This window comes from Diorhabda carinulata, chromosome 10, assembly GCF_026250575.1.
Source record: "Diorhabda carinulata isolate Delta chromosome 10, icDioCari1.1, whole genome shotgun sequence".
Classification (NCBI taxonomy): domain Eukaryota; kingdom Metazoa; phylum Arthropoda; class Insecta; order Coleoptera; family Chrysomelidae; genus Diorhabda; species Diorhabda carinulata.
The window spans coordinates 15,162,353-15,189,453 of NC_079469.1; the positions used below are offsets into that span (position 1 = coordinate 15,162,353).

General features: G+C 32.3%; 4 protein-coding genes across 11 annotated transcripts; 3 read left to right on the forward strand and 1 right to left on the reverse strand.

Annotated features, from left to right (window-relative positions):
- The first annotated feature begins 77 nt into the window (after window positions 1-77).
- On the forward strand, window positions 78-14,053 carry LOC130898880 (E3 ubiquitin-protein ligase Nedd-4). Of its 8 annotated transcripts, none has more exons than XM_057808463.1 (17): window positions 78-468; window positions 1,444-1,523; window positions 1,580-1,661; window positions 2,470-2,508; window positions 3,795-3,955; window positions 4,043-4,330; window positions 4,384-4,492; window positions 6,844-7,116; window positions 9,350-9,473; window positions 9,651-9,872; window positions 9,928-10,052; window positions 10,863-11,092; window positions 12,640-12,761; window positions 12,820-13,060; window positions 13,204-13,432; window positions 13,502-13,671; window positions 13,734-14,053. In XM_057808463.1, exons 1-17 carry the CDS (start codon window positions 307-309, stop codon window positions 13,834-13,836), a joined length of 2,760 nt encoding a protein of 919 aa, XP_057664446.1. In that variant the 5' UTR covers window positions 78-306; the 3' UTR covers window positions 13,837-14,053. The 8 variants fall into 8 exon arrangements, with proteins under 8 accessions (XP_057664446.1, XP_057664450.1, XP_057664445.1 ...); XM_057808462.1 differs by having other exon boundaries at window positions 81-468; window positions 4,034-4,330; XM_057808464.1 differs by lacking the exon at window positions 78-468 and adding an exon at window positions 721-1,008 and having other exon boundaries at window positions 4,034-4,330.
- A 708-nt stretch (window positions 14,054-14,761) lies between these two features.
- Window positions 14,762-21,990, forward strand: LOC130898595 (armadillo repeat-containing protein 6 homolog). Its single transcript, XM_057808004.1, has 9 exons — window positions 14,762-14,806; window positions 14,877-15,002; window positions 15,057-15,243; window positions 15,300-15,537; window positions 15,596-15,798; window positions 15,860-16,005; window positions 17,516-17,635; window positions 17,955-18,104; window positions 18,939-21,990. The coding sequence occupies exons 2-9, from the start codon at window positions 14,886-14,888 to the stop codon at window positions 19,164-19,166; spliced, it is 1,389 nt and encodes a 462-aa protein (XP_057663987.1). The 5' UTR covers window positions 14,762-14,806; window positions 14,877-14,885; the 3' UTR covers window positions 19,167-21,990.
- Window positions 21,991-22,699: 709 nt separating this feature from the next.
- On the forward strand, window positions 22,700-24,620 carry LOC130898596 (outer dense fiber protein 3-like protein 2). Its single transcript, XM_057808005.1, has 5 exons — window positions 22,700-22,891; window positions 22,951-23,166; window positions 23,226-23,427; window positions 24,018-24,348; window positions 24,428-24,620. The coding sequence occupies exons 1-4, from the start codon at window positions 22,876-22,878 to the stop codon at window positions 24,289-24,291; spliced, it is 708 nt and encodes a 235-aa protein (XP_057663988.1). The 5' UTR covers window positions 22,700-22,875; the 3' UTR covers window positions 24,292-24,348; window positions 24,428-24,620.
- A 1,021-nt stretch (window positions 24,621-25,641) lies between these two features.
- Window positions 25,642-26,556, reverse strand: LOC130898599 (5'-deoxynucleotidase HDDC2). The gene has a single exon (XM_057808007.1). The coding sequence runs from the start codon at window positions 26,335-26,337 to the stop codon at window positions 25,750-25,752; it is 588 nt and encodes a 195-aa protein (XP_057663990.1). The 5' UTR covers window positions 26,338-26,556; the 3' UTR covers window positions 25,642-25,749.
- Window positions 26,557-27,101: the final 545 nt, after the last annotated feature.

Here is a 27,101-nt window from a genome sequence, read left to right on the forward strand (position 1 = left end):
ATAAAAATTCACATACCCATATCTTATCATTATCATATCTAACTGAACTAATAAAAAGACTGCAAGGGTATTTAATTAGTACACAATCGGTATAGTGTTATTCTTGATAAGGAATTTTTTATTAAATCCCCGTTTTTCCTTATCTGCTATTTACAGTTTAAATTTATACTTAATTATGATAATCACTTCTAGTTAAGGCGAAAATATTTTTTACGAGTTGTTTTTCCAATAAAAAGATGAACGTATAAGTGATATTATTATTGCGAATTTATCGTAAACGAGTGGTAGAAAATTAGAAATGGTCAGATGCCTAGACGGAATAACAATTACATTGACCCCGAGGGGTCATCTCGGTATATCACTCGACCTCGAAGTAACACGTGGTCAATTGCTGTCGAAAACAATATCGCTTCGTCTTCTATCAATTTCGAAAGAGGTGCCCGAGGACCAAGAAGATCTCTAAGGATTGTAAGTTTTTGTTAATACGCAGTTGTTCGAAATTAAATATTTACATAACTAGAAAATTGTCATTCTTAATACAAGTTTTTTATCGTTAGTATAAATGTCTCTCCCTATATACTCATACAGTATCATTTTTATTTATTGTAATTAAACTCCATATTTACAACTATCTATAAAATATCGATAAGAAATAATCCATTAATGATGTTAATCTGGGAAATATTATTATATATGTTCAATTTAATTTAGTTTTTTAATATTTTGTAATAAATACCGAGGAAGCGATATTGGTACAAACTAGAATGAACGAAGTTGACATATGACATTGTCACTATTGACAGTGACAGTTATGTCAGTGTAGTTTAATGTTGAATGTCAAAAGTTAAAAAAAAAGTTTATGTATTTTTATTTTTAATAATTGTCCCTGTGTTTAAATATTATTATTCGCGGCTGTGATTTTTTTTTCACATTTAATGTGACCGAAGTCATCAAATGGCTACCGACAGTATTTTTGGTTATGTTCCACAAATCGGGAGTGACGGATATGTAAGTCTTTTTTATTAATTTTTTCAAAATGTTGACTTCCTAGTTTGACCCAGTATAAACGTTATATCATTTTTTTAAATCTACCATAGTTTCTAAATAATGTTGGAAGGTATGATGTCATGAACTAATTACAAGGAATATCACCATAATCAATAATAGACATTTATCATTAAAAAAAATAGAACACGCCTTGTTAATTACTTTTACTGTTTTTAACTTGTTTTAAAGTCCAAATCTTATTTATATTATTAAAAAATTAACCATATTTTCAACAGCATTTCATTTTTATAACAAAATACTTGATAATAATTTTTTTAAGTTTCTAAATCGTTGTTTGCGTATTAAACTTCAATATACAAGTACCAAATAGAAATTATTTCATTAAAATACTATTTGTAAATTGTTTTATATTAAAATTCTGCGTTTATATTTCAGAGTGAAGAATCTACAAATAAATTACGCCTTAGAGTGATTTGTGCTAAAAATCTCATTAAAAAAGATATATTTGGGGCAAGGTAAACGAAACGATATTTTTTTCCTGATAATTTCATTAAAAATATCGCATTTTCAGTGATCCTTATGTAAGAATTGATTTAAACAGTGCAAATGGGGAAGAAACAATCGATTCTGTACTTACAAAAACAAAAAAAAGGGTAAGTACACACATTTAAACCCCTAACATAACTTGTACTTCTATTTTATGTACCTAACATTCTCTTTTATAATTAGAAGTTTGTTTGAATTCCTGTTTCTGGATTTTATCTATGATTTTACATTGAAAAAGTTCAATAATGACTTTTTCGTCTTTATTTGGTTAAATGTAAACAGAAATTACAAAAATGATTATAATTTATGATTCAAACTTTACTTTGTAAAGGCAGAAATTTCCTGCTTAAATTTTGTGATTACAGTGAATGAATCATTTAATTATGAATCATATACTTCAGATTTGACTCCCAGTGGATTCTTCTGTTTCCTAATTAGGAAATTTTGCTTGAAAAACCAAGATTTTCATCAAGCGAGGGAGTTATGAGTGTCTACTTCGTTTAGAGGGTTAGAAATGAAGTTAAAACACCCTTGGGAAGATATTTATTGACTTGACAGGAGATTATGTGGAATTCTTCAGCTTTCTTGCGGCTACAATTCAAGAAACCCTTAATTGTCCACTGTTATCTCCAGATTTGACTACCAATAGCTTTTTCTCTGTTTCTTGAACCCACAAAATCGCTTTAGGAATTATCAATTGGTTGAAAAAGACCTTTTTTTGTAAAGTATTTGGCTTGAAAATTGAAAACCGCAACTAAATTAAAAAAAAAATCAAACTTTTAACCATTCTAATTATTCCCAGACAACTCTTGTATATACTCATTAATTCATAATTATTTTTCATTTGATTATTTAATCAATGCAGTCGACACGTCACCCGAAAATCAACATTTTTATTAAATATTTTACTTTCAGACCCTTAGTCCGGAATGGAATGAGGAATTTATATTTAGGGTAAGTATTTAAATTAAATATGTAATTCCCGCTGAAACATTACGAACTGTCCATAGAGTTAGTATCAAAGATAGAGGGAAATTATACTATAGGAAGAGAAGTAGGAAAAGCATCGGTTCATCTCTTTCTATTTCCCAAATCAAAACTTGTTTTACTGCTCTCTCTCCTCAAATCGTTGACGTCATGATGATCCAATCAGAATAGAGTAGAGAAGTTCGGATTTACTTGAATTCAACTCCATCTATCTTTATTATTAACTCTATGGAATTGTCACGTGACTGTGAACTGTCATCTGAGTTATAAACAAATATCCTGGTCTTTCAAAATTAATCAAACTTGACATTTTTAGGAAAAATTCAATAAAAATAGTGAAAAACGGAAAATTCGTTTCTCAAATTTCGTGTGGTGCTCATATGCGGTACGGCACAAAATTTTTTTAATAAACATTTGAAAAAGTTTAAAATTAAGATTCATTATGACAACAATACCAATCGTTTTTCTTTTATAAGTCTCTATAAACTATAAATACCAATACGAAATCATTTTAAATATACAGTGTGAATCAGTAGTTTCTTCCTTTGCAGGAATAAATTTATTTATAAAAAATGTATACATAACCCAACTTTTTATTTCCTTTATATAGGTGATTATAAATATATTAATATCGTATTTAAACTGCTTTTATACCATATTATATAAACTAGATTCTGAATACTACAGGTCTTTATGGCCTCGAGTTTCTTTATCTTTCTTGAAGGGTTGAAAAATAAGTTGAAACACCCTTTGAAAGATTTTATCGAATTAATATGTTGAATATTGTTGCTCATTATTGTTGACAAGTCTTTCTACGACAATATGAAGTAGATTTAAGTCTTAAGATGACTTTACTCTATTATTCGACAATTTTTTGACATCCAGTTCCTTTAAAACAACCCCGGAAAGAGTTTATTGACTTATGGGGACATTATATCGCATTCTTCAGTGTTTTTTGGGGCCGAATTTCAGGAATTGCTTGATTGCTCATTGTTTTCTCCAAATCTGTCTCGCAGTAGATTTCCCTGTTTCCTAACCTAGAAATTTTGCTTGGAAAACTGATATTTTCATCGAAAAAGGGGGTAATAAGCGTCTACGTTGCTTGAAGGGTTGGAAAAGAAGTTAAAACACCCCTGGAAAGAATTTATTGATTAAATATGTTGATTTTACGTACGTTTTTAAGTAAATATCATTTTCTTTTTGTTTATTCCAATTTTCATCATCAAAAAAAAAAGTGTTGCCGATTCTTTTAGGTAAAACCGACCGAGCACAAATTAGTATTACAAGTATTCGACGAAAACCGTCTAACCCGCGACGATTTTCTTGGTATGGTGGAACTACCCTTACAGAATTTACCCAAAGAACAATTGGGAAGGAACATACCGACAGTGAAATATTTGCTACAGCCCAGGAGGTTAGTCGAACAATACAATTAGATAGAAAATTTATTTTTTTGCATGACCCATTCGCTTCTAACGAATATTCATTAAAGCGATTTCAGTACCCGTTCGAGGGTTAGGGGACACCTGGAATTGTACCACGCCTTTTTATACGACAGTAACCTACCCCCGATCGCCGCCCCCGAAGAACCAGCCGACGAAAGAGATTGGGAGATCGTCCACGAAGGTAGAGAAGAAGAAGCCTCCCAACCTTTGTATATCACCCCTACGACGGAATCCCATACGTTAGCCTTGCCTTCCGGTTGGGAGGAGAGACAGGACGCCAATGGGAGGACTTATTACGTTAATCACATAGCCAGAACGACTCAATGGGAACGACCGACCCTGAGGTAAATTTTTTTCATCCCCTTCTCCACCCGAATTATGTTTGTTTTAATTTCAGTACGCAGGATACGCATAGCGATGGTACCGTAGAACAGAGGGAGAATTTCGAACGTCGTTTTCATATTAGTGCCGACGAGGAATCCAACGACCGCGGTGATATTAATCAGGTATGTCTTTGTGACAGTTCAAGATGTTTATACGGGTATCAAAAATTATTAATATTATCGAATATTATTAATTTCATTTTATTCTAGTTGAGGATGCGTTTTGAGTGAGGGGGGGAGTGACTGGGAGGTTGTTTCAGTACTCATTCCCACTTATTCATGCATATATTTGGTCGAATATGCGTTAATATGCTTATTGTTTGAATTGTGCAATTTATTAATCGATCATGCTGCTATTTTCATTTGGTTTTAGCTTCATTTGCATATATCGAGGAAAGTGTATCAGTTTTTCACAGTATATGCTCATTTTCAGCTAAATATGTGGCTAAATATGAATTAATATGCTTTTAAACTATGTTTTCGTTATAATAAATCAAACTGTGATGGTATGCGGTTGATATAATTTTTTTTCCATTGTTTAGTGCATACATTTGGCGAAATATGCATTAATATGCTTGTTAATTGAATTATGCAATTTATTAACCGAGTATGCTGCAGTTTTCATTCAGATTTGGCTTCATTTGATATGCGTATACATATATTGAAGAAAATTTATCATTTTTTTCTTCAATATACGCTTATATTTTTAAATATCTATAATATATATGGTGAGTTTCTGCCAAACATGCACGCATTTCTAATTTTTCTGCTTATTATACAATTGTCTATGGTATATGACGGTTTTCCACCAAATGAACACTTGAAATAATTTTTTTTTCAATATTTCTACATTCATATTTGACCAAATATGTATTAATATACTTTTTATTTCAGCTTTCTTTGAATAAATGCAAATATTTGCCAATTATGCACTTCGATCAATGTTTTTCTGACATATTGATGCATATCTTTGATCAATTAGGCGTTAATATGCTTTTTGATTAATTTTTTACGATATATGCTGATATTCAGCCAAATATGCAACAATATGCTGGCCAATTTAATCATATTTGATACATATGTGCATATATTTTGCCAAATATGCACATAAATTCATTTTTTTCTCCATATATTATCGCATATATTTGGCCCAATATGCATTAATATGCTCGTTAATGTAAATTTACATGCAAATTATTAGGATACTATGCAAATGCGTATTAATATGCCCAGTCTTTTGTAGTATACAAAAATATCGAAACAAAATGCATCAGTATGCATGCATATGCGTATATTCGGCCAAATATGCGTTAATATGCTAGTTAATACAAATTTATATAAAAATTATTAACAAAATATACCGTGGTGGTGGTCAATATGCTTAAGTTTCTGTGGTATATGAAAATATCGAACTAAAATGCATCAATATGCATATAAATTTGATCTGTGTATGCATATTTTCGACCAAATATGCATTAATGTGTTCATTAATACAACTTACTATACAAATTATTGAAGAAATATGCAACTGTATATTAATATAGTCAGTTCTTGCGGTAAATACATCCATATGGATGGGAATTTGATCTGAATATGCATTAATATGCTCATTAATACAACTTTCTATGAGGATTATTGAAGAAATAGGCAATTGTATATTAATATGCACATTTTTTTGCGGTATATAAAAGTATCGAACTAAAATGCATTAATATGCGTATATATTTGATCTGTATGTGCATATTTTCGACCAAATATGCATTAATATGCTCATTAATACAACTTTCTATGCGGATTATTGAAGAAATATGCAATTGTATATTAATATGCACATTTTTAGCGGTATATAAAAAAATCGAACTAAAATGCATTAATATGCATATAAATTTGATCTGTATATGTATATTTTCGACCGAATATGCATTAATATGATCAAAATATGCTCCATTTCTTCCTCTTTTGTCGATTACGCTCAATTCAAGCTTCGGATTTATAAAAAAAACGCGTTCTTTGATCGTTTTTTGTTTATACATACAGGATGTCCCAAAATCACACCCATATATTTGCGTATAGATCATAATTTCGCCGTTCGAGTCGACGGTTTATCGATTAACGCCCAATTCGACGTTATAAACTCGTTCAACACGATTTTTTGACAAATTCCATAGGAATAAAGATAACGGTGGGTAAAAAAAAAATTATTATCGCAGGCTTAATTGGTGCACGGCTTTAATTTTCGCTTCCGATTCGAATTATCTCGACGCATATCGTCTTCTAACGTCATTTGGTGTCATTATCGTTTAACGCACATGTACAGGGTGTCCCTATGGGAAACGTACGTTCTCACCTCTATGGAAACATTGATAGAATCTTCTTGGGGGTTCCACCCTGTATATTTTCGTTATAGCTTGAAAAACAAAAAATGTTTCGTTCTATTAAATCTCGCATGAGCCTTTTGTTTGCATGGCCGTCAGTCGGATATACCGGAAACGGGAATCGAAGGAGGTGACGCCGATAGCGAAGAGGAGGAGGTGGAGGAGGAGGAGGCGGCTGAGGAGGTGGAGGTGGAGGGAGAACGGAGACGTAGTGTCAGATCTGATTTGACGGATAGGGAATACCGTAACTCGTGCAATACGGATTATAACGCCTCGGCGGAAAGTAACGCTAGCAGCAGGAGAAGTTCCATCGACATGCCCATGTATCGGTTAACTTTAAGGGACGGTAATGGAGATGGGGCAGACGATGAGGTTCGTACGCTTCAGCTTTCGAGTGTGTTCGTCCTTTTTTTTTTTTTTTTCTTGTTTCTATTTAAGTGTTTTTTTTTTTGTTCTTTTCGTCGATCCGTGTCGTCAAATTATTTCCCGATGGAAACCATCCACGTGGCGTTGTAATTGGGTCGGAAAGTCTTGGGAACTGGATCCAGATGGAGGAAAAACACACCAAATGGGGAGGAATTAAAGTCGGAAAAGGAGATTGGGTCCTTATTAAGGAGTTAGACAGAGAATATGGAGGAATTGAGGAGGAAATCGATAGAGGCTGCCTCATAATCGGAAACAAACACTAAATAGGGAGAAATTGAGGTGGAAAAATGAGATTGAGGCTCAATTAGGGTGAAAGACACCTAGTAGGGTAAATATTGAGGTGGGAAGAGGATACTGGATGTCAGTAAAGGAAGAAGACACCAAATGGGACAAATATAAAGGTTGGAAGAAGAAATTTGGTGTCAATGAGTGAAGAAATCAACAACTAACGAGATAATTGAGGTGGAAAAATGAGATTGAGGCTCAATTAGGGGAAAGGATGCCTAGTAGGGTAAATATTGAGGTGGGAAGAGGAGACTGGGTGTCAGTAAAGGGTGAAGACACCAAATGGGACAAATATAAAGGTTGGAAGAAGAAATTGGGTCTCATTGAGTGAAGAAATCAACAACTAAAGAGATAATTGAGGTGGAAAAATGAGATTGAGGCTCAATTAGGGGAAAGGATGCCTAGTAGGGTAAATATTGAGGTGGGAAGAGGAGACTGGATGTCAGTAAAGGAAGAAGACACCAAATGGGACAAATATAAACGTTGGAAGAGGAAACTGGGTCTCAATGAGTGAAGAAATCAACAACTAAAGAGATAATTGAGGTGGAAAAATGAGATTGAGGCTCAATTAGGGGAAAGGATGCCTAGTAGGGTAAATATTGAGGTGGGAAGAGGAGACTGGGTGTCAATAAAGGGTGAAGACACCAAATGGGACAAATATAAAGGTTGGAAGAAGAAATTGGGTCTCAATGAGTGAAGAAATCAACAACTAAAGAGAAAATTGAGGTGGAAAAATGAGATTGAGGCTCAATTAGGGGAAAGGATGCCTAGTAGGGTAAATATTGAGGTGGGAAGAGGAGACTGGGTGTCAGTAAAGGGTGAAGACACCAAATGGGACAAATATAAACGTTGGAAGAGGAAACTGGGTCTCATTGAGTGAAGAAATCAACAACTAAAGAGATAATTGAGGTGGAAAAATGAGATTGAGGCTCAATTAGGGGAAAGGATGCCTAGTAGGGTAAATATTGAGGTGGGAAGAGGAGACTGGGTGTCAGTAAAGGGTGAAGACACCAAATGGGACAAATATAAACGTTGGAAGAAGAAACTGGGTCTCATTGAGTGAAGAAATCAACAACTAAAGAGAAAATTGAGGTGGAAAAATGAGATTGAGGCTCAATTAGGGTGAAAGACACCTAGTAGGGTAAATATTGAGGTGGGAAGAGGAGATTGTGTCTCAACTAAGTAGGAGGCACCAAATAGGTGAGTTGGAATTGGGAAATAAAGAGGCTAAAATATTGATTGAGGTAAGTGCGAGTAAGAGTTGGAAATCGGGAAGCCGAGACTCGCTTTCGAAAATTTGAAGAAAATCCCAATAAAATCTAAAAGAAATCGATCGAATTACGTCGAAAACTCGACACTCTGTACACTTACGTGCAAATATATTGACACCAATCAATAAATTCTCCATACGCTTCTAGCAAACATTTTTTCTCGCCACCCTTTTTTCTTTTTTGCTACTTTTTAAACTCTAACATTCGAAAAAAAAAAAAAAAAAAGAATTAGTTTTCCCTAGGTGATAAACTTACTTGTATAACAAACAAACCATCAATATTCATCCCTTTGTGGGGATTCTCCCCTGTGATGTGCCATTTCGTCATTTTGATTAATCCCTCCATAATATCCGACGATTTAAGCACATACTACAAACAAATGGTACAAATGAACTACTCGTCGATGAATTACCCCCAAATCGTTATAAAAAACGAAATATTTGAGGGAATTAGTTCAAAATATGACAGCCGTCATTCGAAATACTCTTCTTCGATTCTAAAGCGCTCGTAGTGACCTCGATCGGTCAAACCGGAGATTTTTCGATCGATAGTACGACGTACAAATGAATGGTACAAATGAACTACCGCTTTTGACGATATAGTTACAAGAAACATTATTTTAGAGCGACGACCAACACGATAGCATCTCAAACGAATCTTCCAGAAGAGATTCGACCGTTTCGACATCGACCAGTAATAGCAACTCCCAGAATAATCTGGACGTTCTATCCGAAGGTCTTCCTGCAGGTAAGGACACACCAAATACACCTAAATAAACGTTTCCCCCCCCCCCCAAAACCTTCCCATTATTCTCAGCTTTGCACCGCTTTCTCCATTTTCCCCCATCGGGACCTTTTTCCCATTTCAGCCCTTAATAACTTTATATAATCGATACCATTTACGGTAAGCCGGTTTATTTACCAGGATGGAGTATCCAGAGGGCACCCAACGGGCGTCTATTCTTCATAGACCACAACGAGAAGACGACATCTTGGGTGGATCCTCGAACCGGTCGAGCCAGTCCGATGCCCAACCAAGCGGCAGCTCCAATTATCAACAGAAAACCCGATGACGATTTGGGACCGTTACCGGAAGGATGGGAGGAGAGGGTCCATTCGGACGGAAGGATATTCTTCATAGATCACAGTAAGTAGCGGTAAAAATTCTTTTCATCCTTATACGGGACGATTTTTGTTATTAGATACCAGGATAACCCAATGGGAGGATCCTAGGCTATCGAATCCCCAAATAGCAGGTCCTGCGATTCCCTATTCCAGAGATTATAAACGGAAGTATGAGTATATGAAAACCCAACTCAAAAAACCAGTGAGTTCCCTCCAAATAATTTTTTTAATTTTTTATTTTTCCATGTTATTAGTATTTCTTGATTTTTTTAAATATTTTTCTTTTTTTTTTAATTTTTGATATTTTTTTTAATTTTTCTGTTTTTTTAAATTTTTGACATTTTTTTTTATATTTTTCTGTTTGTTTGAATTTTTTATATTTTTCTGTTTTTTTAAATTTCTGATATTTTTTTTAAAATTTTTCTGTTTTTTTAAATTTCTGATATTTTTTTTAAATTTTTCTGTTTTTTTAAATTTCTATTTTTTTTAAATTTTTCTTTTTTTTTTAATTTTTGATATTTTTCTGTTTGTTTAAATTTTTAATATATTTTTTTAAATTTTTCTGCTTTTTTTAAATTTTTGATATTTTTTTTTTAAATTTTTCTGTTTTTTTAAATTTCTGATATTTTTTTTTATATTTTTCTGTTTTTTTAAATTTCTGATATTTTTTTTTAAATTTTTCTGTTTTTTTAAATTTCTGATATTTTTTTTTAAATTTTTCTTTTTTTTTAAATTTTTGATATTTTTTTTTATATTTTTCTGTTTGTTTGAATTTTTTATATTTTTCTGTTTGTTTAAATTTTTAATATATTTTTTTAAATTTTTCTGCTTTTTTTAAATTTTTGATACTTTTTTTTAAATTTTTCTGTTTTTTTCAAATTTTTGATATTTTTTTTTTAATTTTTCTGTTTTTTTTTAAATTTTTGATATTTTTTTTATATTTTTCTGTTTGTTTAAATTTTTGATATTTTTTTTTATATTTTTAATGTTTTTTATTGTTTTTTTTTTTTAGAATAACGTCCCAAATAAATTCGAGATTAAAGTTAGAAGGAGGAGTATCCTGGAGGATTCTTATAGGGTCATAACGTCCGTATCTAGGATCGATTTACTGAAAACGAAGCTGTGGGTGGAATTCGAAGGGGAAGTCGGTTTGGATTACGGAGGTTTGGCTAGGGAATGGTTTTATTTGTTATCGAAGGAAATGTTCAACCCTTATTACGGTTTATTCGAATATTCGGCTATGTGAGTTCATTATTTAACGTTCTTGTTCATGTTATTAACAAAATTTGTGGTTGTTTTTGATCTAATTCATATGAATTTTTACTAGAATAATTTTGGTTTTTCCTGTAGTATGAATTTTTGTTATTAACCATATAATTTTGTTCGAACCGCAAAAAAATATTAAAAATTAATCTTTAACAATTGAGTTAATTATCAAATTGAAGACCTTTTGCTTGTTTTTGTCAAGTTTTGTAGCTTTAAACACGCCAGTAGTTCATTTGTACCGATTTTTATTCGTTCCAGTTCCGCAGTGTCCTTTTACCCCTTCCAATGGTAGCTGCATCTAAGACTCTAATTTATCATCGTTCTTGAAGATTAAATTCTTTTTCCATTTATTTTCAGGATATTTTCCATATTTTCATTCCTTTTGTCAAAATTTACATTTACCTTTGTTTTATTTAAAAATCTTGTAGGCATAAATATTCGTTCTGTCTTGTAGCTTCATTTTATCTTCAGCTTCCTTAAAATCCCTGTATCAACACTATCCGTAAGGATACGGGTTTCCTTTCTGTTAATATTCGGAAATTTTCCATTCTTTTCCTTTATTTTTTCTATTTAATCGTTTATTCTTAGTATCACATCAACCGGTAGTTCATTTGTACCAATTTTTATTCGTTTCATTCTTGCAGCTACATTTTCCCCTTCTAAAAGTAAATGTCAAAAAAACGTTCCAAACAGACCTTTCCAAAGATAATTACATCAAAAACTGAAAATAAACGTTCAAATTCAAAGTATTTGCCCCATTTAGGTCCTCCAAAACTCCCCAAGAAATTTGAATCGTAATAAAATTTTAGTTCCGTCAATTTTATCTATGTTCTATGATGAAAACTGCGTAAAAATTCTAAAATATTTGTCTATTTACAATAAGAGACTTTATATGTTGCTGTTACACAAGAATATTTGATTCAATATTACAGGGGGACGTACAAAAGTATTGATTAGTTCTCTTATCTTACTATTTGTTTTCATATCATATTAATATGTCAAAAAAACGTTCAAAAAAGTCCTTTTCAACTATAATTACATCGTAAACTGAAAATATACATTGAAATTCAAAGTATTTGCCCCGTTGTGCTACACTTAGGTCCTCCAAAACTCCCCAAAATATGATGTCTTAAAATAATTTTGTTCCCTGCATTTTCATCCATTTTCTAAGGCAGAAATTGCGCATGAAAACCACTGTAACATTTGTCTTTGTACTATTAGGAACTTTAATTACATGAATATTCAATTAAATGTTACAGGGGACTGTTCAAAAGTTCCAAACTCTTCCTATTCCAATTTATTCATTTAGCAGTAGTTCATTTGTACCATCACGAATATCATTAATCATTCCAGTTGTATAATTCAATTTTTCTTTCTCTAAGGGTTGTTTTAGCTACAAAATTGAACCAAAACTTATTTTCCAACCCCTCCAGATCAAAAATTTCGATCCAAACGTTGTTTTCACCACAAGTTTCTACATTCTTGAATAACTGAAATCACTTTTACATATCTATTGATTCCAGGGACAATTACACCTTACAAATCAACCCCTTTTCCGGTCTGTGCAACGAAGAACACCTCAGCTATTTCAAATTCATCGGAAGGGTGGCCGGTATGGCGGTCTACCACGGGAAATTATTAGACGGTAAAAAAAAACCGCCGATTAAACCGAAACTCCATTTTTTTTATCGATTTTTTTGCAGCTTTCTTCATCAGACCTTTTTACAAAATGATGTTATCCAAAACCATCGATCTGAAAGATATGGAATCCGTCGATTCGGAATACTACAAATCCCTGTTGTGGATCAAAGAAAACGATCCCTCGGATTTGGATTTAACGTTTTCCGTTGACGAAGAATCCTTCGGACACACATCGGTGCACGAATTAATCGAAGGGGGCGTCGATATACCCCTGGACAATTCCAATAAGGACGATTACATCAAGTATATTTCGTTTTTTTTTTTTTTTTTTTTTTTTTTTTTTTTGTTTCCGTTGTGGGATTGTGGCGAATATAATAATTTAGCCACAATCCCACAACGTTAACGATCACAATTTAGAATTTGGGCAATGAAAATTCGTTTTCCAGATGTATAATTCAGTGGAGGTTCGTCGGGAGGGTGCAAGAGCAAATGAACGCGTTCCTCGAGGGTTTTAGCGATTTAATCCCTTTGAATTTGGTTAAAATATTCGACGAACACGAATTGGAGCTTCTGATGTGCGGTATACAGCACATCGACGTCAAAGATTGGAAAGTTAATACTTTGTATAAGGGCGATTATCACGCTAATCATATAGTGGTGCAGTGGTTTTGGAGGGTGAGTTTCTTCGGAGTGGTTACCGATCGATTTGACGTTGGGGGTTGTTTTTTTTTGTTTTTTTTTTAGGTTGTGTTGTCGTTTAGTAACGAAATGCGGGCTAGGTTGTTGCAGTTTGTTACGGGAACTTCGAGGGTGCCTATGAACGGTTTTAAGGAGTTGTACGGTAGTAACGGGCCGCAGTTGTTTACTATTGAAAAATGGGGGACGCCGGAAAATTTCCCTAGGGCCCATACTTGGTGAGTTGTTTTGATTTAGTTTCAATTAGAGGTATTTACACGATATATATGTTCATTTACAGTTTCAATCGATTGGATCTACCCCCGTATGAAAGTTACACTCATTTAAAGGATAAACTTATTAAAGCTATCGAAGGGTCTCAAGGTTTCGCAGGCGTTGATTAGCCCCCCAATTTTAACTTGACGTGTAATTTCTCGCATTTTTACCTTAAAAAAAAAAGAAAAAAATTCTGTCCATTACTTGATAATTTAAGTTTTATTTATAGTCTATTTGAATTATATATACATAAATATATATATATTTTATAGTCATATGTATATTGTTGATTTTATTCTGTATACTCTGTAAATAACGCTAATTATATATTATTTCGAAATTTAATAATTTCGTTTTATTAACACGATCACTGACGCGTCTACTTTCCCTTTGTAACGCCACTGATCTAAACACAGGATCATAGAGTATGAGAAACAAAGTGCGTTTGTGTGTAGTATAAGTGAAGTGTCAAAAGCGTAAACACTACTTAATGAAGTTCAATAAATGTCATTGTTAATTAATTTTTTTTTACTATTTTTAAATGATTATTGAAATTTTAATTGATAAACAAATGTAAAATTTCCGTTTTTTTCATATTTTTTTATTTACAACAATAAAATCTGAGTTACATGGGAAAATTTTATTATAGCTCTGTGAGAATCCTAATGTACTCTTAGAGTACCAAAATGTATGCGACGCTAATACCCTAAAGTGTGGATTACACGTGAAAATTTCATTACAGTTCTATGAAATCAAAGTGTACTATTAGAGTGACAAAATATATAACCCTTTTACAGTGGCATAATTAACTTTTTAATTGTTAATAAAAATAAATTCCCCATTCCCTTATGAACTGATGACCAAAAATACTTACAAAAAATAATTAATACTGATGATCAAAAAACATATTTACATGGAAATATTTCATTTTAATTTCCCACCACAAGAACCCAAGTGTAATTGCTGTAGGGCTCCGAGTACACTAAAAATAACAAGGTGTAAACGCTACTTAAAGTCTAAATGTCATATGTCATTAGTTAACTGTCAGTTTTTGTCGAATGACACGACTGAATATCAAAAGAATTGTTGCTAAAAAAGGTAAATACTTAACAAATACATAAAAATAAAGATAGTTTGTGTTGTATTTATTCAAATTTCGATACAACAGCAAACAAAAATGGTATTAGTGATATCACAAGATACTTTCGATAACGCAGTACGTGAAAACATCGAAGACCTAGGGCTAGAACCCGAAGAAGCGTTACAAGAAGCAGTAAAACAATTCGAAAGTCAAGTAAGTAACATTTTCAATCATCAATATAATAAATTAACACAAAATTATTCAAAGGGTGTTGATTTAAGTTCAATTATAAAAGAACTCAGTATATCCCCTTCGGTTAAAGCAAACATCGAAACGGAAATAACTAAATTAAAAAAATTAACTAAAAAAGATACCCCCGATAAAGAACTTATGGACCAAATGGAAATAATCAAAGAAGAATGTGATAAAGGGCTAGTAAATAGAGTAGGTGTAGGTACGTCGAATATTTTAATAAAATTAAGTGTTAATCATTTGTCGTGGATGTATTAGGTAAAGCCGGAGCGTATAACGCCCTATTAGACGTATTGGAAGTGAAAAAATCGTATGTGGCAGTCGAAAGAACGTGTTTGAAGACTTTAATTTCCCTAATGAACAAACAACCCGATTTATTAGACGAACGCGGTGTTAAATTGATGCTCGCTTTTTTGAATATAAAAACAGACTTCGACGTTAAGAAATTAACGTTAAGATGGATAAAAAGTTGTTGCGTTTTACACGAAAACAACAGGTGATTCAATTCTAATTGGTTTAATGTCAAATTGTGTGATTTAAACTGTAAATTTCAGACAAAATATTTTCGACGCGAACATTTTGGATAAATTGAAAGATTTATTGAACGACGGTAGCTCGGATATTTTAAGGGAAGTTTTGGCAGTGTGTAGATCTCTGGTATTGGACGACGATGTTAGAGTAGAGTTTGGTAAGGCCCACGAACACGCTAGAATCATAGCCAGCGAGATATTGTGCCCTTTGACTCAATTGATGGCGCGTAAGTTGGGTTGGAAAATCGTTCAGGGGGTGGTTTTTACTACGTTGGATTTTTTTTGTAGGTTTTAAAGGTGACGAGCCTTTCATACACGATTTAATGTTGACGGTGTCGGCTTTGATGGTGAGGACGGAATTTTGTAAAAAGGTCCACGACGCCGGGGGTATTGAAATGATAGCCGAAGTTATGAATTATTTTAGTGGTAATGAGGTAATTTTTTTAATTATTCTAAAAATTTTTTTATTTTAGCCATTTTTTATGTTTTTTCCCCAATATTTCATTCGTTTAAGGTGTCTTTAGCTATTCTCTGTTTGTTAAACGCAATAATATTTTCCTTATTTGGGTCTTCAGGTAAAAATTTTGAGGAATTAGTGATGATGGAGGGTTAAAATGGGAAATTTGAGAGGAAAATTGCATATGGGGTACATTTATATATATCTCTAGGTGCTGTAGGTGTGTAATGGTGATAATTGTAATAAAAAGCTTAATTTTGTGAAGTATCTTCATTTTCTTCTTTAATTTTGGTAATATAATCAAGAAATTGGAAAAAAGAAAACTAAGAGATACTTTTGGATGTCCCCGTGTAATAATTAATCAAATATTCTTGTAACACCAACTAATAAAGTCTCTAATAGTGGATAGGCAAACTTCTAGTGGTTTTTATGCAGTTTCCATTCCAAAAATGGAAAAATCACAATTTTATCACGATCTAATCTTCAGAGTACTTCTCATGGTTGAAATAGCTGAAGGGTATTGCAGAGACCTGAAAAGGGGTTGATTTATAAGGTGTAATTGTCTCTCAAAAAAAAATAAATACACAAAAGGGATTTGGTTTCTTGAAGTAAGAGTAAAAGTATAAAAAATGGTGGTGAAACTAACGTTTGGATCATAATCTTTGATAAGAAGAGGCTGAAAAATGGATTTGATTCAATTTCGTAGCTAAAACAACCCTTAAAAGGAGAAAGTTGCACTATGAGACGGAAACTAATCAAAATATTTGTGATGGTACAAATGAACTACTGCTAAATAAGAGAATAGGATGAATAGGTGAAATAGGTGAAATATTACTACTTTTGGATGACCACCTGTAACATTTCATCGAATATTCTTGTACTGAAAGTTCTCGATAGTACATAGACAAACGTTCCAGTTGTTTTTTCGCAACTTCAGCCATATAAAATGGATAAAAATGGAGGGAACAAAATTACTTTACAATATCATGTTTCTGGGGACCTAAGTGTAGCACAACGGGGCAAATACTTTGAATTTCAATGTATATTTTCAGTTTACGATGTAATTATAGTTGAAAAGGACTTTTTTGAACGTTTTTTTGACATATTAATATGATATGAAAACAAATAGTAAGATAAGAGAACTAATCAATACTTTTGTACGTTCCCCTGTAATATTGAATCAAATATTCTTGTGTAACAGCAACAAATAAAGTCTCTTTTTGTGAATAGACGAATATTTTAGATTTTTTTATGCAGTTTTTATCATAGAACATAGATAAAAATGGAATTAACAAAATTATTTTACAATTTCATGTTTTGGGAAACCTAGATGGGGCGTAATGGGACCAATACTCACAATTTGAATCTAAATTTCAAATTTTCGATTCAGTTATAATAGAAAATGACTTTTCTTAGATCATTTTGATTATTTTAATCGAATAACTATTAAAAAAACACCGAAACTGATTATGTTTCATCAATTCTAGAGAATCAACAAGCAGTGCTTCAAACTCATCAAATGTTTGGCTGGTAACGACATCTGTAAAGCGAATATGTTACATAAAAATATGGCCCCCGCTATTACGAAAGCCCTAACGGTGAATAAGGTCAGTTATTAACCATTTTGAGTAAAATATTTCCAGAAATTTTCATTTTGAGTCCAATATTTTTGTTATTTCACCATTTTTTTTGGTAAAAAAGATTCAAAAGACTATATGTTTGTACTGATTAAGGGTAGTTGTGATTTAAAATCGATTTTGATCGAAATTAGTGAAAAAAAATTCAGTTTTTTGATATTTTTGGTTCCATTTTGATCGTAATTTAGTAATTTTTTTTCTTCACACAATAATTGTGAGTCATTTACATCGAACCACCCTGTTGAAATTGATATTATTCGTATTTTTGATTTAAAAATTAATATTTAAGGGAAACGTTTCAACCGCAGTATCCGGTTTAACTGCCATAGCGGCTTTAACCCTCAGATCACCGGAAAATAGCAAAACGTTATTCGAAGCCGATATACCGGCCGCCATTGTCGATATAATGAAAATGTATCCGGATAATAAGGAAGTGCAGGTAATTTAAAATTTCCATTTACCTCGTATATTTGAAAATTTGATTCATTTGTTACCACCCTGTAATATAATGAACTGAACAATGACGTAACGAGGTTAGAAATGGAAGGAAACAAATTAAAAAACGAAATTTTTTTAAAACTTATACGAGGGGTCTTTGAAACATTAAAATAGTCAATGTTTGTTGTTTGGTTCATTATTTCTCATATAATTAGTGAAATAGTTGAGAAAGTGAAAAGCAACGACTCCATTTTGGTTTTTTAAACGCCCCTCGTATTATTTATATGAAAATTCTCGTGTTTATATCGGCACATCACCGTTTAGTTGTTTGGTTCATTATTCCTAATGATATGAGTGATATAGTTGTCAAAATAATGAACCAAATAAATAAACGGTGACGTATAGAGTATAAAAATGGGCGAAAAAAAATATTAACACGAAAATTTTTATATAAATTATACGAGGGGCGTTTAAAAAACCAAAATAGAATCGTCGCTTTTTATTTTCTCAACTATTTCAGTCATTTCATGAGAAATAATGAACCAAACAACTAAACGGTAACGCAGCAACATAAAAACGGACGAAAAAAAATATAAACAAGAGAATTTTTATATAAATTATACGAGGGGCGTTTAAAATACTAAAATGGAGTCGTTGCTTTTCATTTTCTCAACTATTTCACTAATTATATGATAAATAATGAACCAAACAACTAAAAGATGATGTAACAACATAAAAACGGACGAAAAATATCATAAAGTTGACAATTTGTACTCAAATTATACGAGGTAAGTTGAAAAAATCACTTTTTCATCGTCCATTTCATGTTTAACAGAAATCGGCGAGTCGCGCCGTCAGAAATATGGTATCCAGGAGCCGTTATCAAAACAAGACGTTCATCGAACTCGGTATCGATGAAATTCTTCAATCGGATTTGAAAAAATTCAAAGACATCGAATACGATATCAAAGCGGCTTTAAGAGATTTGGGTTGCAACGTCAAATTCAACGAAGAATGGACCGGTAAAGGCGGCGCTTTAACCACCGGCGGCAAACTTTCCTAACCTAACTATGTATATATAACAAATTTTACGCGAACGGCTTTTTTGTATAACATTTCGGTGATTCTTACCAAAAAAAAATTCGTTACGTCAAATTTTCGTGCTAAAAAGTTGTTATTTTCCAAAATGTTCGTACCACCCTCGTAATCATTATTTCCTTGTCGCGGTATGTTTCGTAATATTCATGGAGGAACCAAAAAAAACTTGGAAAGTGCGATTTTTTTGGTGAAAAGTTCGTTTTTTGCGTGCTTCTCCCAATATTTCGTAACACCCTCGTAATTATTGGTTCGTTGTTGTGGTATATTTCGTAATAATCATGGAGGAACCGACGGAGATCGTGAATGATCCAAAAAAACTTGGAAAGTGCGATTTTTTTGGCGAAAAGTTCGTTTTTTACGTGCTTCTCCCAATATTTCGTAACACCCTCGTAATTATTGGTTCGTTACTGTGATATATTTCGTAATATTCATGGAGGAACCAACGGAGATCGTGGATGATCCAAAAAAACTTGGAAAGTGCGATTTTTTTGGCGAAAAGTTCGTTTTTTACGTGCTTCTCCCAATATTTCGTAACACCCTCGTAATTATTGGTTCGTTGTTGTGGTATATTTCGTTATAATCATGGAAGAACCGATGAAGATAGTAAATGACTCAAAAAAACTTGGAAAATGCGATTTTTTTGGTGAAAAGTTCGTTTTTTGCGTGTTTCTCGCAATATTTCGTACCGCCCTCGTAATTATTGGTTCGTTGTTGTGGTATATTTCGTAATAACCATGGAAGAACCGACGGAGATCGTGAATGATCCAAAAAAACTTGGAAAGTGCGATTTTTTTGACGAAAAGTTCGTTTTTTGCGTGTTTCTCGCAATATTTCGTACCGCCCTCGTAATTATTGGTTCGTTGTTGTGGTATATTTCGTAATAATCATGGAGGAACCGACGGAGATCGTGAATGATCCAAAAAAACTTGGAAAGTGCGATTTTTTTGGCGAAAAGTTCGTTTTTTACGTGCTTCTCCCAATATTTCGTAACACCCTCGTAATTATTGGTTCGTTGTTGTGGTATATTTCGTAATAATCATGGAGGAACCGACGGAGATCGTGAATGATCCAAAAAAACTTGGAAAGTGCGTTTTTTTGGTGAAAAGTTCGTTTTTTGCGTGTTTCTCCCAATATTTCGTACCACCCTCGTAATTATTGGTTCGTTGTTGGGATATATTTCGTAATATTCATGGAGGAACCAACGGAGATCGTGGATGATCCAAAAAAACTTGGAAAGTGCGATTTTTTTGGCGAAAAGTTCGTTTTTTACGTGCTTCTCCCAATATTTCGTAACACCCTCGTAATTATTGGTTCGTTGTTGTGGTATATTTCGTTATAATCATGGAAGAACCGATGAAGATAGTAAATGACTCAAAAAAACTTGGAAAATGCGATTTTTTTGGTGAAAAGTTCGTTTTTTGCGTGTTTCTCGCAATATTTCGTACCGCCCTCGTAATTATTGGTTCGTTGTTGTGGTATATTTCGTAATAACCATGGAAGAACCGACGGAGATCGTGAATGATCCAAAAAAACTTGGAAAGTGCGATTTTTTTGACGAAAAGTTCGTTTTTTGCGTGTTTCTCGCAATATTTCGTACCGCCCTCGTAATTATTGGTTCGTTGTTGTGGTATATTTCGTAATAATCATGGAGGAACCGACGGAGATCGTGAATGATCCAAAAAAACTTGGAAAGTGCGATTTTTTTGGCGAAAAGTTCGTTTTTTACGTGCTTCTCCCAATATTTCGTAACACCCTCGTAATTATTGGTTCGTTGTTGTGGTATATTTCGTAATAATCATGGAGGAACCGACGGAGATCGTGAATGATCCAAAAAAACTTGGAAAGTGCGTTTTTTTGGTGAAAAGTTCGTTTTTTGCGTGTTTCTCCCAATATTTCGTACCACCCTCGTAATTATTGGTTCGTTGTTGTGGTATATTTCGTAATAATCATGGAAGAACCGACGGAGATCGTGAATGATCCAAAAAAACTTGGAAAGTGCGATTTTTTTGGTGAAAAGTTCGTTTTTTGCGTGTTTCTCGCAATATTTCGTACCGCCCTCGTAATTATTGGTTCGTTGTTGTGGTATATTTCGTAATAACCATGGAAGAACCGACGGAGATCGTGAATGATCCAAAAAAACTTGGAAAGTGCGATTTTTTTGACGAAAAGTTCGTTTTTTGCGTGTTTCTCCCAATATTTCGTACCACCCTCGTAATTATTTGTCCTTGTTATGGAATATCCCATGGAGATCATGGATGAACAAAAAAAATTGGAAATTGTGATTTTTATGGTGGAAAGTTCGTTTTTTTACGTATTTTTTGCAATATTTTCTACCACCCTCGTAATTCTCTGGTCGTCCTTGCGACATATTTCGTAATAATCATCGTGGAACTGATGGAGGCCATTGAAGACGTTCTAATGACGTTTTTTTTTTACGAAACTACGTGATTTTTTTTTAATTTTTGGGTCAAAAAGTTTCTAATTTTTATTTCAGTCCAAAAAAGCGTCAAGTTTTTAGAAAAATGTCAATTTATGATCGTTTTTTGAACTTGGAAAGTAATTTTAAGTCCTTGAATGTATATTAGGGGGTTCAAGTCCTGATAATCCACAACTTAGTTAATTTCCTTGATGGTGGTACTTGAATTTTGATTTAAAAGAACGAAAAACTATTTTTTTTTTGTCGTTTCTATTAATTTTTGGTATCAATCACAATTTTTCTTATTTATTAATAGATTAATATAAAAAAATTTTATACCGCATTTTTTTTAAATATAATTTTTTAATAACAATCGTTTTTTTTCTTTAATTTGAAACCCAAACGAAAAAAAAAACGTCCAAATCGCAATTGTACTACCCCCCTAAACCGGTCCTAAATTATTTTGGAAATTACTCGCATTTCTAGCCGGTCCTGGTTAATAATCCAACCACGCGAGTTAGATTCTTGAAAACACAAAAAAAATGTCGTAGAAAAAATAATGAGTAAAAACCGTTGCGTGAAGGACAGAAAATTATTTATTTCGGACTTTCCCCCTCTCCGTTTACCAAAAATTCAACAATGGCCTCTACAATAATTAATACCCAACAAATTTTCGTCCGCCCCTCGTATAACAACACCGATAAATACAAATTTTTATTCGAAATTTTTCGAACAACACTGTACATCTATTCAAAAATTCGAGTTTTCTTCTATTGATATATTTTTCGAAATTAGAGCGCAAAATTTTGAGGTTAGGATTTTTTTTGTTCAACACATCAACCCAGGAAAATTCCACATATTCAACAATTGAACCCCCCACAAAAAAATATTTTCAATAAAAAAACAATTTCTTTAGAACACATTTCAACTTTCCCCCGTATCACAAAAAATTATATAGAAATTTGCAGTTTCCATCCTGTATATGTCCTTTTATTCCTTTTTTTGCATTTAAACAAACCCGAAACTCAAAAATTTGGCGTATTTCCAAACGCATCTGTCACTTGTATCTACTAGCTGCATAGTCCTATAGGTAAAAGACAAGATATGACAGAAAGAAGAATAACCTAACTAACTGGATCATTCCTCATATTTATAAACAAAAAAAACTCAGTTGTCATTAATCAAAATTTCATGTAGAAAAAAATTTGACCCCAAAAATTTATGTTCATTTCATTAACCGCATATTTCATCATAAAAAATGGCAAAATTCGAAGGTAAGTTGTACTCGTAATTTCCGTCATAGATAACGAGTTTCACGTTAATTTATTTTCAGTACCCGCCCCGAATAAATACAGCCTCCCTCCAGTCGTCGGTTATCCGAAACATGACATTACGAAATACCGCAACCCCCAATACACCATGTCACCAAAACTAAAACCTTTAGGTAAACCGCTGGGCCCAGGACCTTGTTACCATTTAGATAGCCTCACGCGCGTAGGAAAAGCTTCCCCTCCTGCCTATTCGATCAAATCTAGAGCTAAACCCTTGAGTAAGTGCACAACCCGAATCTAATATCAACTTTACGCGTTAATTTCCCGTTTTTCTTAGATGCATTCGTCGGTCCTGGCGCGGGTGCTTATAGTCCCGAAAAATGCCCGCGAATGAAAGATCAACGACCGCCTTGTTACACTATTAAATCGAGAAAACCTCCCCTTACGCGATTCATAACCCCCGGTCCTGACAAATACATGCTTCCCACCACTTTAGGGTGTAAAGTTCCTGATTTGTATAACAGACCTTGTTATACCATGTAAGTATATATCGCATTCACCTTGTAAGTATATATAGTACTCACCTCGTAATTTTTGGTTTCAAATCAAATCTTTTATTTTTCGTTGTTTTTTATAAAAAAATTAATTTTATAACTCCAAAATTTTAGTTTCAAAACCTTTTTTTTTCTTAACAATTTAATTTTTTTATTGTTTTAATCATTACAATACGTAATTTTAATTCTTCTTTACTAATTTTTGTCATTCGTTGGCCTCTTATATGTTTATAATGAGATTAACAGTCACTTAACGAAATACTATTTAAATATAGTGAACTCAACAGTGTTTTAGGGGAATTTATATTCTAAACGTTACTAGACATGTGACATCATCTACATTGTTGTAGGATTTATTATCGTCAAAATCTTATCTATTATCAATAAAAAATTGGAATTTCTACTTAATTACGTTAAATTAGATATGATCTTTGAAATTTTTAATTTTATTTTCTTTTTATCCACTTGAAAGTAACTATAATATCACCAACTTGTATCAAAATATTCCAACGTGGCAACGACGTGATTCATCTGTCATATGTCAGCGATCGTAAAATTATTGACAACATTTTTAGGCGACCCAAAATAAAACCTTTGACGAAATTCGAAACGCCAGGTCCTAAATATTCAAATGTGAATACGAATTTATACAAACAGAAACCTCCGATGTATACGATGCGACCTAAAGTTGGTTTAACTAAAAAGGAAACATCCCCAGGACCTAAATATTACCCCAAATTACCGATTTGCGTTCAAGTTAATGAAAGAGGGTATTCTTTCGGTTTAAAAATATCGAAAACATCCCCGTATTATACAGAAGAGGATAAGGAATCAGCTTGTTTAGATTGAATTGATTAAATTTATAAAAACAGTTTTTTTTGAATGTGTGTAACAAGAAGTTTTAAGGTAAATATTAATTTTTTTTCAACTTTTTTCATATCCATTAGTCATTTCGAGGTGATTTTTGAACTTCATTGTCTTCTAGGTAGTTGCATGACTTCGGTTTAATAACAAAATGGCGTCATTATTTTAAGAAAAAAATGTATAAATTTTGATTATCAATTTCGTTGATGATAATTATTTTTTACATAATGCAGACATTATTTCAGTGAAAAATGTGAATATATATTTTTGTAAATTAACTATGAGATGAAGAAATAAATTTTTTGGGTCAAAAATTGTGTGTTTATTAAAAATATTTAATTTCGAAAGTGTTTTATTGCTTTTATTGTTTTGTATCAAAATATTTCTTGGTTATTTCAATGAATCAATTTTTTCCACAATAAAAACCATTCAAAAACTTCAACTCCATCTATTCATTTCTTTAATACTCTATCATAACAAACGAAAAAAATTCGTTTTTTAATATATTTAAATACAGTTGATTAGTGAAAATTAGATCACATACTCAATATCTTCTAACCTTTTCTACTGATAATGGATGGATCATAATGTTAAAAAGATAGTAATAAACTGTGCGTTCATAAGGATCTACTTTGACTTTTGACAGCTATCACTTTTTATCGTCTCCTAATTTTCGTAGTTTATTTGCTTTTAAATTCAAAGAAAAATCTGCTTTTTTAAATCTTCTAATTTATTATTTTACGGTAAGTTATTCCATATTTAATAACAAACAATATTAAATAATATGATCGATATAAAAATTACGTTTAAATTCGTTATGCTTAAGAGTACGTTTACCGTGAATATAAGGAATCATATAACTTTTACTTTATATCAACTAAACAAATATGTTCACATTTATAAAAACAACAAACATTATATATTAATTTTTTTATATATCAATTAATAGCAGGTACATTATTTTTCATCAAAATTTTCGAATACAAAAAACCAACGTTTACGTTAAAGTAACAGTAGCCATTTTGTATGTTAGTAAGATGAATTATCATTTCAGTTTATAATGCAGAATTCTTTAAAGGAAAGTTTTATAATCCATTATTTATTAAAGTATAGGTAGATTTATTTTATATCTACCTCTCATACAGAAATTAAACCTAATCAAAATGGAGGTGTACTTCTTTTGTGTTGAAAAAAGTAATAGTATAGGTTTAAAACCTCTAAATTAATACGCATAACTCATTTAATTCAATTTTAGAGGCGATAAAATAAAAAACACATCGTTGAAATATATCATTCAACACTTAACGTGTTGAATGATATATATGTATATCAAAATTGAATGTATTATTCCAAATTAAAACTGATAACTTAAACTTTATTTTCAAAACTCAAATTATATAAAAAATCTATAAAAATGAACACAATAATAGGTAACCATTAAATTCACTTTGAATTTTCAATAGAAACGATTTCCTTCTTTCTTCTTTGTTCCAATGTTTCCACCAATTTTTTAATGTAGGGATGGTTGAATTTACCTTCGGTTGCGTCAAAAAATTCTTGTAATTTCTTCGGGGTTTGATCTCTACTTTCGTAATGAGCCGCCGTGAAAAGCATATCGAATCTATCCAAATCCTTAACAAATTTAGCCTCCGGTGTTTCTTTAGCTTCGTATTCCTTATAAAGATTATAAATTAACGATCCTATTTCACTTCCCACGTAACTCGTCAATTCTTTCATTGCCTCATCTTCCATTTCGTGTTTCTTTTCTTCCGAGATATTATCGTGAGGTGTGATATCTCCGACGATACATTCGGCTAAATCGTGTACCAGAGCCAGTTGTAAACATTTGAATCTATCTAATTGGGAATCGTTTCCTAGTAAAAAAGTCATAATTCCCATTGCGTACATGTGACTCGCTATTTGTTCGTGATTGTTCACTTGACAAAGCTCCCAACCTCTTCTACTACTATGCTTCAGTCTGTGAACTAGATCTAGGAATTTCAAAACGTTTTCCGGGCTAATATATTCCATTTTACGTTCGAAATTGATGTAAAAAGGTGTTTAAATATCTTCAAATTTAGATGCTTTTATTATTATCAGTAACTTGATAAATTTGGTATGGGATAATTTTCTATTCGTCACTTCCGTTTAACGTTTCCATTATATATAATAGATTAAAATTTTCCTAGGTGGATTGGGAATAAAAATCTGACTACACTACATAACCTAATTTGAATGACACTTCAGTAAAACCATAGATATAAACTGCGTTCGGTTATGTACATCTGATGACTTATTGGGTATCGTTCGACAATTTACTTTATTTCGATCTCTCGGTTTGCGTTTGGCTATATAAATATTTTTTGAGAACATGACGCTGGTTCGCAAGTAAAAATCACCTTAAAAGTGCATGTATATAAAGAAATTTGAATGGTGATGAACGATTTTGAATAATTTATAATGTGTTATATACTTTACTGTATGAAATATGTAGAGAAATATATACAGAGCGATATTAGACATTCTATGAGCTTTTCACGCAGATAAGTCATTTTTTAGGGTATTTGCAATTATAAACTACATTAGAAAAGTAGGGTTATGCTCGCGACGTTCAGCGCGTAAATTCGGCAATCACCACAATCAATATGTACAACATATAATCACATGATACAAATCGCAAATAACATTACCGAACGCAACTATAGATAATCCATTTTGACGGTATAATTCATAGATAAATTTCACTTAGTTTCGTGAAAAATCTTTATTAAAATAACTTATTATAATTTTTCTAT

Excerpts from the sequence above, each read along its gene's own strand:
- LOC130898599 (XM_057808007.1), bottom strand. The coding sequence starts at position 26,337 with ATGGAATATATTAGCCCGGAAAACGTTTTGAAATTCCTAGATCTAGTT.
- LOC130898880 (XM_057808462.1), top strand. The coding sequence starts at position 307 with ATGCCTAGACGGAATAACAATTACATTGACCCCGAGGGGTCATCTCGG. Across the intron at positions 4,493-6,843 it reads ACCGCGGTGATATTAATCAG|TCGGATATACCGGAAACGGG; the intron begins GTATGTCTTTGT and ends CATGGCCGTCAG. Across the intron at positions 9,873-9,927 it reads GATATTCTTCATAGATCACA|ATACCAGGATAACCCAATGG; the intron begins GTAAGTAGCGGT and ends TTTTGTTATTAG.
- LOC130898595 (XM_057808004.1), top strand. The coding sequence starts at position 14,886 with ATGGTATTAGTGATATCACAAGATACTTTCGATAACGCAGTACGTGAA. Across the intron at positions 15,244-15,299 it reads AGTAAATAGAGTAGGTGTAG|GTAAAGCCGGAGCGTATAAC; the intron begins GTACGTCGAATA and ends TGGATGTATTAG. Across the intron at positions 17,636-17,954 it reads AAGCCCTAACGGTGAATAAG|GGAAACGTTTCAACCGCAGT; the intron begins GTCAGTTATTAA and ends TTAATATTTAAG.
- LOC130898596 (XM_057808005.1), top strand. Across the intron at positions 23,167-23,225 it reads ATCTAGAGCTAAACCCTTGA|ATGCATTCGTCGGTCCTGGC; the intron begins GTAAGTGCACAA and ends CGTTTTTCTTAG. Across the intron at positions 23,428-24,017 it reads AACAGACCTTGTTATACCAT|GCGACCCAAAATAAAACCTT; the intron begins GTAAGTATATAT and ends CAACATTTTTAG.